Raw genomic sequence first — 12,134 nt, 5'->3', positions numbered from 1 at the left:
TCGATCATCTTCCTGCTCTCTGGACTCCAGTGTGGATCTGTCTCAGCTCCTTCATCATACTTGGTGTTCTTCAGTTTGGCCTGAACCACTAGGAAGTGGATGTACATCTCAGTCAGGGTCTTGGGCAGCTCTCCTTCCTCTCCTGTCTTCAACACATCCTCCAGAACTGTAGCGGTGATCCAGCAGAAGACTGGGATGTGGCACATGATGTGGAGGCTTCGTGATTTCTTGATGTGGGAGATGATTCTGCTGGCCTGCTCCTTATCTCTGAATCTCTTCCTGAAGTACTCATCCTTCTGTGTGTCAGTGAACCCTCTGACCTCTGTCACCATGCCAACACAGTCAGGAGGGATCTGATTGGCTGCTGCAGGTCGTGTGGTTATCCAGAGGCGAGCAGAGGGAAGCAGATATCCCCTGATGAGGTTTGTCAGCAGCACATCCACTGAGGTGGACTCTGTAACGTCAGTCAGGATCTCAGTGTTGTTGAAGTCCAGAGGAAGTCGACACTCATCCAGACCGTCAAAGATGAACACAACCTGGAACTCTTCAAAGCTGCAGATTCCTGCTGCTTTGGTTTCAGTGAAGAAGTGATGAACAAGTTCCACCAAGCTGAACTTTTTCTCTTTCAGCACATTCAGCTCTCTGAATGCGAATGGAAATGTGAACTGTATGTCCTGGTTGGTTTTGTCTTCAGCCCAGTCCAGAGTGAACTTTTGTGTTAAGACTGTTTTCCCAATGCCAGCCACTCCCTTTGTCATCACTGTTCTGCTTGGTTCATCTCTTCCAGGTGAGGCTGTAAAGATGTCTTCTTGTCTGATGGTTGTTTCTGGGTTGTGTGGTTTCCTGGATGCTGTTTCAATCTGTCTGACCTCATGTTCATCATTGACCTCTCCAGTCCCTCCCTCTGTGATGTAGAGCTCTGTGTAGATGTCATTCAGAAGGGTTTGGTTTCCTGCTTTACGGATCCCCTCAAACACACACTGGAACTTCTTCTGCAGGTTGGACTTTAGTTCACGCTGACAAACTGCAGAATTACTTCCTGAATAAATACACAAGAGATAAGAAGAGTCAAGAGTCAACGGTAATTATAATATCAATGAGTGATTCATGATGAAAATATGAATGCACATATTTGTCCCTCCATTTCTTGAGACTTCAGTTAATATCCCATTTCACCATCATGTTAAACCTTTAGAAAAATCCTCTTACTGCTCCACAGAAGTTCAGCCAGCTCCTCCTGCTTCATTCTCCTCAGGAAGTCCAGTGTGATCTTCAGAAATGCCTCTCTACTGCTGCTCTGCTCCTCATCCTCACTCTGATCCTCTAAGCATTCTGGGTAATCTGGACTCAGAAGCTTCTGCATCTTCTTCAGCTCATTCTTCACAAACGTGACGATGTTTTGCTCCAGCAGCTGGAACAGATTATTATATGAACCACAGAATCAGTGGCGTGCACAGGTAGACCTGAAGTGGTGCTGAAGCACCTGCCCTTTTCCCCTTACCAAATCAAGTGCCCTTTTGAAAAAATAAATAAATAAAAAAATCTGAAAGTTATTTTTTTTTTCTACAGTGTATGTGGCCCATGCCGACATTATCATCTATAAACGCTCAACGATTAAAAACGTTTGACAATAATGCCCCAATAAATATGCCCCCCCCCCCTCCTCCGCACACACTTCCTTTGTCAACGTGAACGCACAGAGTGGACACAAACGGAGGCGCGTTGCCGCAGCAGTTCACAGCTGCTGCACACACACACACACCTACTCCCCGGCCTGCCCTGCCCCACCAGCGAGGTAATGAATGGAGTCAAGAGTGTATTTTTTGCCCCCTAAGCCTCAGTTGCCAAGCTATAACTTGCATTTATTTGTCTCTGTTATAAAGTAGCCTCTATCATGCAGCGCCACACAGCTGAGCATAAATTAGCCGACTGTCATGCTTAAAAAGAAAATAGATATCACGTGATGAACACAACTAATGTCGGCGGAGTTTGTCATTGGTACAGCATGTGCAGTGGCGCAAAAAGTGGGTATGCACTATATGCGGCGCATAGGGGCGCCGCACTAAAGGGCGCCAAAGCGATCGGGGGAAAATTATTTGGAGTCGGCATTTTTCTGTATTTAACAGCGTTTGTGTAAATGATATGATCAATAACAGAGGCACTGATAAGGCCCCCCCACATGCGCCCAAAAATCTGTGGAGTGCGACCAGATATTTCCACTGGTCGCACCAGTGCACCTGAAATTGATCACGTCATATTAAATGTAATATTGGGTGTTGTGCTGCACGATTCATCTAATTGCGATGTGAGCAGCTAGTGCAATTACATAACCGCAAAATTGGCTGCTGCGATTGCGATTCAATGTAGGATAAATGTGCGCGCGTGTGTCTATACGTTCCAACTGCTGCTCTCGTCTTTTTGGTAGCGCCCCTCTGACAGTGTGTGTGTGTGTGTGTGTGTGTGTGTATCTGCGCGCGCACCTACACGGCGTGCAAGACGGTTGCCGAGTCGACAGCAGAGTAAACAAACAAACAAACATGGACGCCGACGCGCAGCAGCATCCACGCTGAACTGTGACGGAAAACAAAGGCATATAAAAGAGTTGCCTACCATGAACTGTCTTTGGGTTGAAAAAAAACTCCTTCAACTCAGTATCCGTCTACCTGTAGTCAAAAAAAAAAAAAAAAAAATGCGCACAGCTGCTGCTGCAGACGGGCTCGGAGAGTCGGCACCGTGCGCATCAACAGTCATTCAAAGCAGCGGTAGTTATCATACAACCGGACGGTGTAGAAAGTCCTGTCAGTTAAAAATAGTTATCCAGTTTTCAAATCCATGTTAAAATCAGCAGGATATAGCATGTGATATAGAGCTAGTTAGCTTAAAAAAAAGTTGCTAACGGTGTCAAATGTGTTGTGTTCAGGTCACCTCGGTAATATAAATTTTAGGCAAAGGTAAATAAAAGGTCATCATGGTGTGTTCAAATGTAACAAAAAAATAATAATTTTTGGTTTTTGGAGAGAAATTTTAATAATACAGTTTTGGTGAAAAACTTGTTTTTTCAGCAATATAAAATAGATAGTAGCCTAACTATGGAATTATGACCTGTTTAACATCCTATCTTGAGCTCTGATCATCTTATGGGCAATTAAAGCAATAATACCAGTTATCTTTCAACAAAATAATAGAAAAGTATGGATAGTGGTATCGATAAAGACCCGGATCGATAAGGAGACTCGATAATGCTTATAGAGACTATTGTCTTTGGAGGAATGCATTTATTTTAATGGGGAAGTATTTTTTTTTTTTATTAAATTTTTTAACTATAATTTTTATTATTTTGAAAACAGTATAGGCCTAGTAGAAGCTTTATTTTTTATATTTTCACTGATTCTTAATATGTGCTTGTTTTAAATTGAGATCAGGTATCGAAGCTGTCAATATTCTCAAATCTTCCTTGAAAACCAAGAAAGTAGAATCATAATAGCCTACCATTTATTATATTGCGTCGCAAATCGCAATATTGGCCACTAGAGTCGCATTTCTCCAATTCATGCAGCACTAATTTGGTGCACCCAAAATATATGCTGGTGCACCTAGATGAAAAAGTTAGGCGCACCGGTGCACCCAATGAAAAAAGTTAGTCTGGAGCCCTGGGCAGCAGTAAAGAAAGCTCTCGGGAAACGGGAAGATTGAGAAGGAATAAGATTCCTGGATGAAAAATAGCTTTTCAAAGTGGTTGAATGAATAAATACACCGTACACGGAGTTTGCCAACCTTTGTTTTATATGGCCGATTGTATTGAGATTAATGCACACTGATTATCCTCTGCGACTCGCGGATTGTCACTGCAGATTAACGTGTCACCTCAAGTTTTGGACTATCGCTGTTTTCACAGTTTTTGGTAGTGTAGTGATTATAGCAGGTCAGCGCCCAAACAACACACACCCGTTTCCCACTATTATCATATTTTGCACCGTTCCAGCGCACGACTGTGTGTGTGTGTGAGAGAGAGTGAGTGAGTGAGTGAGTGAGTGAGTGAGTGAGTGAGTGAGTGAGTGAGTGAGTGAGTGAGTGAGTGAGTGAGTGGGGCGGGACGCCTGCATACCCCCCAGAAAGTGGGTAGTTGCGCCCCTGAGCATGTGAATCTATCAGTATGCTGACTATTTAGTGTTGTTTAGGTTTACTTTAGGCTATATAATTAACACTTCACTTGCAGTCATTTATTTGCTAAATGACAAACAGGCAATTCCCAATTGCCTGCAGAAAAAGTAGCCTTGTGCCTTGTTGTAATGTAACCAAGCAGTCTTATGGTTGGTTGGTCTCTTTCTATTTACAAATTGCAGTATAATGCCTAGAAAGGAGAGATTAAAAAAGGAAAAAGAAAGGGAGCTACAGCAGGCAGCCCAGGGGAGCAGCTCTCTGCTCTCCTGGATGAAAGCATCCACCAGCAGCAAGGAGGAAGATGAAGATGAAAGGTCAGAGTCAAGACCAGAGTCATGTTAACTGTTCAGGGCCTTTTAAAACTCAGATTTTAATGTTGAACTGTTTCTCAAATGTTATTGAAATATCTTAAAAGCTATCCACACATTTTATTTTAACTACGCAAAGTGGGTTGGTGGTACTAAATCAGTCATGAAGCTCTATAAGCTAATTATATTATTTTGTCCCAACCATAAATTATTTCTATGTTACAAGACTTGCAGTAATCTTGGGATAAGGGATTATTTAAAAAAATCCGAAGCTTTCTTTTCAAACATGTAGATTTTTTCTTTCTGCTTTTTGGTAATTCTGTGTCTCCAAATTATTCCAGGAAATAGTACTAAATAGCCCACATTGACACAGGTGATTTAGCCTTAGCTTTCTTCTCAAAGTGCACCAGATTGATGAATTTTACTTTAAAAGGTTCAAATTTAACCCTAGAAGGTCCAGACACAGTCTCCCAAATTCCTTTGAGAAACACTCTGTGTGGCCGGGTATTAAAAGTCTTTAGGCCAGGGGGGGATTGTGTACAAGTACCCTTAAAATGATTTGGTCATTCATCGATAGAATAAATTGTGCCCTTTTTTTTGCACTGAGCACTTGGCCCCCAAAATGTCTGTGCACGCCACTGCACAGGATCAAACTAAAATCATGACGCAAAATCAGATCCATGTTGGACAGACTGACAGTCCGCTGGTCTGAACAGTTAAACATGGAGGTTGTTGTGAACAGAACAGATGAAAGTAGTTGTTGTTCATGTACAGACCCTGAATGTGGAGTCCAGGTGTGTTTGATGCTGCTGGTCAGACCGGCCACTGGGAACCTTTGAGATCTCCTGGTCGACTCTGTGGAGAAACCATAAAGAATGAGCTCATGTCTGGGGTTAAAGTTTCCCTCCAGGGGCAGCTGGTGTTTGCAGAACAGAGGGAAGGGGCAAAGAGAGGGCAAGGGGGAAACCGAGGGCCAGGGGCAAAGAGAGGGCGAGGGGCCAGGCAGAGATAACAGGATGAAGAAGGGGCAAACCGAGGGCCAGGGAGAGATGCAGCAGGAGGCCTGTGGAGGCAGAGCAGGTGAGCTGAGCTGGGGTCCAGCTTCTGCATAACACCAGGAACACGCAATGTACTAGTAAAACCATTGAACCCATAGTTGAAATCTATAGGATTTCCATCTAGTGTATTGTCTGTTAAGTTCCTATCTATCGAATGGTGAGTTAAAACAATGGTGATTGAGCATATGACCCACTGATGAAAGCTCCTTTACTGCTTTGCCCAGTAATACTATCGGAGTGTCTGGTTTAACATTTCCGCGCTGCAGTGGTGTGTTCCCTTGTTATCGGGACATGGGAGCTTCAGACTCAGTAGACATGGTCCTAGGTTCCACATTTTCAAAATTGATTAAACAGTAAATCTGCACACTGTGGCGGAAGTTTCCTATTTCCATGTAAAATTTAACGCAGCATGCATGCCTGGGCATATGAACCCCCAATTCCAGTTAATTCCCATTTTCCCAATTTTGAATATTCCCAAACTTAACTTCCAATGGAAGGTTTCCGGAAAGTTTCAGAATTTTTTGGGAAAAACTTTCCGCCCCTTTGAAACCCTATGTGGGAATGGAAAACAGGTCTCCCTCGAAAAAGAGTCTCCGGTCTCAATGGGATTTATAAATAAAAGGTTAAAAACTAATATAATACCAAACAGAACTGTACGGCTCAGTGGAAACAAGCTTTAGTGTTCACAGATCTTCCATATAAAGTTTAAAAACTGGATATATAACATAGTTTTTTTAGTGTAAGTTTTAAATCCTTCTTACCTTAGATCAACAGACGGACGTCCTTTGAATAGTATAGGTCGATCCATAGAATCATCACTCCTCATGGACAAACAGCTGGGCTCTGGTGTTTCCTGCTTCCTCCTGAAACACACAGGAAACAGTGAATAATCTGCACTGCACCCAGAACTAGAGCTGCTCTATTATGGCAAAAATCATAATCACAAATATTTTGATTTATATTGTAATCAAGATTATTAAAGACAATTATGCATTGTAGGGATGCACCGAAATGAAAAAAATCGTATGGGTTACGATGGCGCAGAGGACAGCTGATTTGGAACGGAACAGCTGTTCGCTTCCACGGGGAAAAAGACAAAGTAAGGAACTCCGACTTTACTACCGTTCGAAAGTTATTAAAGCATCAACAAACTACGCAGCTTGCTGTCTCGGCTCACACACTCGGTTTCAGTGAGTACATTGGCATTATTAATGTTGGTTTGATGGTGTGTTTTTCTGGAACGAATATCCGAATATTAGCTCGGAAAAACCAACGAATATTCGAAGCCTGAAAAATGGCATTCGGGGCAGCCCTAGATATCGGACAGTATAGGTATCGGCCGGTATCCAAAAAACAGATATCAGAATCGGATCGGAACTGAAGAAAAATAGTGGATTGGTGCATCTCTACAGAAAATAATCTGCACTGCACCCAGAACACAGTAGATACACTAAGCAGCTTTCAAATATGAGAAAATAAATGAACCTGAAGAAGAAGAATGCTGAAAATAAACAGTTAAAACATGAATCAGTGATATTTAAAATTTAGGAACAGTTTACCTCTCTGCAGCAGACGGTTGTTGTCCTTTAAAATTAATGTGACCACCTTTTGAGTTGTCACTCTTGAAGGACAAACAGCTGGCTCCAGGTCCAGGAGAGTGTGGTCTGTCGAACACAACACAGAGAGCTTTGAATGTGAATTAAAAAAGTCAAAGTCGCTTTATTCTACAAGTCGCTTTTAATTTCTACAATATGTTCCAGACATAGAGAAGAATCGAAATTTAGTTTATCTCCGACCCACAGTGAAATAAGAACAAAAGGATAAAATGAGATGAGATGAAACAAGTAATAAATACAATAAATACATTCTAAATAGTGCAAAAGATAAGGCAAAACAAAACAGTATAGAAAAAGTAAATAATTGAAATGTGCAATATGCAGTAAACTGAAGAATAATAAAGGTGCAGTGATTTGCATCATGGACAGTTAGAGATCCTCATGTCACCTCTGAGCTTTGGTCTGGCCGCCATGTTCCCCTCCCTCCTCTCTGTCCTCACTCTGATCCATAGCAGAGCCCACACCTTCACCTGGAGGGAAAACACATCAACTGAAATGCTAAGCTGTCACGTGAGGCGTGAGTGTGAGCATGACAGGACTAAAAAGAAGCTTTTTCCTTTTTTGACAGGTTCTTTAATTGACAAATAAGAGCTACATTATGAACAGGAGTTTTGTAATCACTTTTAAAGCATCTTCAAACACAGGCATTGGTGCTGCTGCTAGACACAAACACTCTTAAGGCAATTATTATAAACATGCACCAGACGGTATCGACGGTAGTTAAAGGAATACCGTTGCTATTTTTTAATATCCCGGTATACGGTAATACCTTAATACCTCCCAACCCTAGCGAGCGGCGTTTATAACTTCAAAACAGTAAAAGTTTAGTATGATTACGTGCTTTAAGATGCTTTAATTATTTGCAGAATGTATAGAAACAGTCGAGGTGGTTCGGGCATCCTTACCAGATGGTACCTCGGGATCCCCCAGTCAGAGCTGGTCAATGTGGTCCAGGAAAGAGAAGTTTGGGATCCCCTGCTCGAGCTGCTGCCCCCACGACCCCACTACGGATAAGCAGTCGAAGATGATGATAAAAACAGTCCTTACTATTAACAATAAATTAAGTTATGTACATTCTATAGTTACTATATGGATACATTGCACGTTAAGATTATTAAAAACAATATATAATCGTTTAATTAATAAATGAAATGTTATTACATGTGCAGCTACTCAGCAGTTTGTTTTATTTGTTTTATTTATTTTGCACAATTAAAAAAGAAACATACACAAAGAATGGCAAAGAATACAAATAACATACAGTGCAGGGAGAGGCAGAAAACCCAGTGGGCTTATTTGAAGCCTCCACCTAGTTTGAAAAGTAGTTAAAACAAGTGTTATTATTCTTCCTGTGTGAGCCACGTCACAGACAATAAAATGATTTGTATAATTTCAAACGTCCTCTGTGTTCATGCAGCTGACGTCCAGCAGATGGCAACAGATTAAAGCCAGAAACAGAACATGAAGAGTGAAGTACAGCAGGCCTGTATACAACAAGTCCTCTGCTGTTATTACACGGGGAAATGCAAAGTTATACTACAAGTATTATGAACAAAATATCCTTCCATGAGACAGCAGAAGGTAAAGACTTCATGTGAAGTGTTTCATTCACTGCTGATACTTTAATCTAACTTCAGATTTGACTTGTTGATCAAATACTTTGTGAGTAAAATGTGAATGTGTAAAGTAACGAGCCGTCAGAAACATGTAGTAGAACAACAAGTCCAAAGTTTCCTGCTGAAGTGCTCAGCTCCTTTACTGCAGTCACCGTACTAACAGCACACTGTCAGAGTAGATTGATTGATTGATATTATTTGACCATTTTGATATAAAATATTAACGGCACTCTGTGTCTTAGATTAAAATACATGAGATGACACAATAAGGCCCGAAAGCTTAGTTCCATTATGGTCCCTGATTACTGTATCAACACACTCATATGTAACTACTAATACTAATAATGAAATTTCATTAACACAACATGGAGGATCTTTGTTAAAGGCTGTGTCACCTCCTTCGTCTCTAGTTTCCTGTGAAACTCTGAGTTTTGAGTTTGGGCAAATTCCACATCTTTTCTGTTTCTACTGGAACTAGATTTACACTATAAATAATAAAATATAATAAAATATGATCATCATTATTATTATTATAAAAAATGAGAGCAGAGTTGATCTCTTACCTTCAGCTGGAGCTTTAGAGAAAATAAACTGCGTCACATCGTTCAGTCAGAAGTGAAAGTATTTGAAACAGTAAACTGCCGGAGAAATATTTAAAACCAGTCGAACCAGTCTCAGTGGAACAGTGTTCATTTCATTGATGAAGACTATGATGAAAAATATTCGTCAACAAACCTTTTTCACAGACAAAAAGTAAATTAAAATTTAAAATAAATTTAAAATAAATAAAAAGTCAGATATGATGATAAAGACTGTGACGAATGGGGCGCCCTTAGCTCAGTTGGTAGGGCGTCCCCCCCCCCCCATGGGCCTCAGCCAGCAGCGGACCCAGGTTCGATTCCAGCCCGCGGTCGTTCTCTGCATGTCACTCCCCTCTCTGCCCCATTTCAACTCTGTCTCTACACTATCAATAAAGCATAAAAAATGCCAAAAAAAATATATCTTTAAAGACTGTGACGAATATACTGACACTATAGTCAACAAATAAAAACGAGATGTAAAGGTTAGGGGCAGGATGAATAGAGAAGAGATCCAATCAGAACTGCTCTTTTTGTGGGACCAGTTGGGAAGAAATCAGTGCAAAGCAGCGAGTGGAACGCCGGGGAAACCCCGCCAGTTACTATTTTAGAGAATTGCACTTTATTTTTCTTAATGTTTTTGCACAGACAGTAGAAGACAGTACGTTCAGAGTTACATGGTTATCTATTTCAATAATATTGTACTTCATCTTGAAAGAATGTCATATGCATTGCGATTGCATATCATACAGGGAGAATGCATCTTTTTTCCGGGAGAGCCTTATGCTTATTTTCTGCGAGATTATCTTTTGTGTAAAAGCCACGGTCATGATGTTATTGACATTAAGAATAAAATAAAATCCATGTTTTGTATTACAACCATTAAATCTGTGTCTGTATTGCATATTCAAACCTTAATACCATTCAATAAAGTAAGAAACAGTTAGTGACTAAAATCTGCTAATATTTAGTCGACTAAAACTATACTAAGACAAAAGATTTCAGATGATTAAAATATGACAAACTAAATGGTGTGTTATTCAAAAGACTAAATGAGAATTTGCTGTCAAACTTAACACTGCAGTGGAAACGAGTCATAGGCTAACGACCCCTACTAATGTTGAGGGGTAGAAACGCTTTATGCTGGAGACATTGTTTACATAAGAGGGGAGCGCAGACGGCCAAACTCACGGTGCTGCTACCTTGGCTTGCTAGCTAGCTCGATGGTGAACTTGAAGTAGTTAACGCAAGTAACGTTAGCTAGCTTTAAAGAAAACGCGTTGAATGACCACACAAGACTTACTAGCTGTAGTTTGGTCTGGCTGTGCGAGACTACATGAGAATTGACACTAGCTAATGTTTTCACTAACTAGCTAGCTAATGTGAAGCAGCTAATAGTGGCATCGATCCTCAATATCGCGTGTAATGCGGGTGACAGAGTTCAGCTGCATTTGGCTGGTGGCAGGCAGGTGCTAACGTTAATCTCCAACCCTGAATATTTACACCACAAACACTGATTAAAACACACTTAATTTAGGCCTACCTGTTGAAGCTACTCTGCTCTTCCGCGGCCGAGTCATCCGTTGATAACTGTCCAACTGTCATCCCAACGGCGATTCATTCATTCCACAGTTTGAATCAGAGCCGATTTACCAACGTATCCTTCCGCCGAATCGAGCGGCCGTTAGCCAGTAGCTAGATCCTTCCAACAGAACATAACTGAAAGCGTCAACGATATTTTGCTAGTTTTATTTTAAAGAGAAAGTTAAAGGTTTGTTTAAGTTGGTAATTCATGAATACAACAACAGGCCATTTTACAATTTACAAATAACCCATTTTAATTGTTAAACTCTTCAAAAGCCAAATGTATTTCATGTGCTGTGATTATAGGCCTACCTCACATTTAGGCTACATGATATAAAAAGAAAATATTTAAAGGGGCAGCTCACAAGAGAATGCTGATTTACTTCACACATAGTGACTTATGTGATCTGAGTAGTTTCTCTGAGGCTGGTCAGTGTAAATCTGATGGCAACAGCATTGGCTCAGCTATTTTAAATTAAAAACAACAGCGGAGGCAATAACACTTTGTCATTGTTGTAAATATAATTTTTATTTATTTATAATTAAAAAATTAAGAATTTAGAATTTATATGTTGTTAAATTTAGATTGTTTTCATGTAAATAAAAAAAATCTGAATAAATAAATGAATAGATATAATATATATATATTTATTTTTAATTAAAAAAATTTAAGAATTGAGATCTTGTAAAATTAAAAATATTTTCTGGTAATATTGTCGAAAATATTCCCCCAAAAAAGCCCTTAAACATTATCCCAAAAATATCTTTAAACCCAGAAAAACCCAGACACACATCTAACATTTTGATCGATAATGTGGAATTCCTAAATATTAAGTTCTTGAAAAGTTTAACTTATCTTAAGAAGTGCTTGAATGTTACTCTTAAAACTGTACACACACTGTAATAATAAAAATCAGTTAGAATAAACAGGAAATACAACATTCTATTTTGGGAACTTGGGAAGGCCCTTAGATTTCACATAAAATATGAAAAAAGTTACACAGGGAGAGCTTTGGAAGAAAGCGATAGTCCCCTGTTCTGACATCTGGCTCATAGAGTTCTCCAGCACTTTTTTGTAAATTTCGTTATGAGATTTCAGGGAAAGCAGAGAAGTTTAAACAGATATGTCAGCCTTTCCTGGACTATATAACAGTACTGAAGGGACCTACATGACACCTTGGTTACTTATTATTTTCTGCTTCACATTTGCCTC

At 40.1% G+C, this 12,134-nt stretch overlaps 1 protein-coding gene across 1 annotated transcript in view; it reads right to left on the bottom strand.

Annotated features, from left to right (window-relative positions):
* Positions 1-10,917, bottom strand: part of LOC307270903 (NACHT, LRR and PYD domains-containing protein 3-like) — a gene marked incomplete at both ends in the record, with an annotated part of 58,964 nt that extends 48,047 nt beyond the window's left edge. The window contains 5 exons of the mRNA XM_080054787.1: positions 1,210-1,411; positions 5,246-5,324; positions 7,087-7,191; positions 7,532-7,613; positions 10,881-10,917. Of these exons, the coding sequence (XP_079910913.1) occupies positions 1,210-1,411; positions 5,246-5,324; positions 7,087-7,191; positions 7,532-7,613; positions 10,881-10,917 (505 nt within the window). The remainder of the gene's footprint in view (positions 1-1,209; positions 1,412-5,245; positions 5,325-7,086; positions 7,192-7,531; positions 7,614-10,880) is intronic.
* Between the last annotated feature and the right edge of the window lie 1,217 nt (positions 10,918-12,134).

This window comes from Ammodytes marinus (genome assembly GCF_949987685.1).
Source record: "Ammodytes marinus genome assembly, contig: scaffold_88, whole genome shotgun sequence".
Lineage (NCBI taxonomy): Eukaryota > Metazoa > Chordata > Actinopteri > Uranoscopiformes > Ammodytidae > Ammodytes > Ammodytes marinus.
Note: the sequence above shows the minus strand (reverse complement) of the source record. Positions and strands in the feature narration are given on the sequence as shown.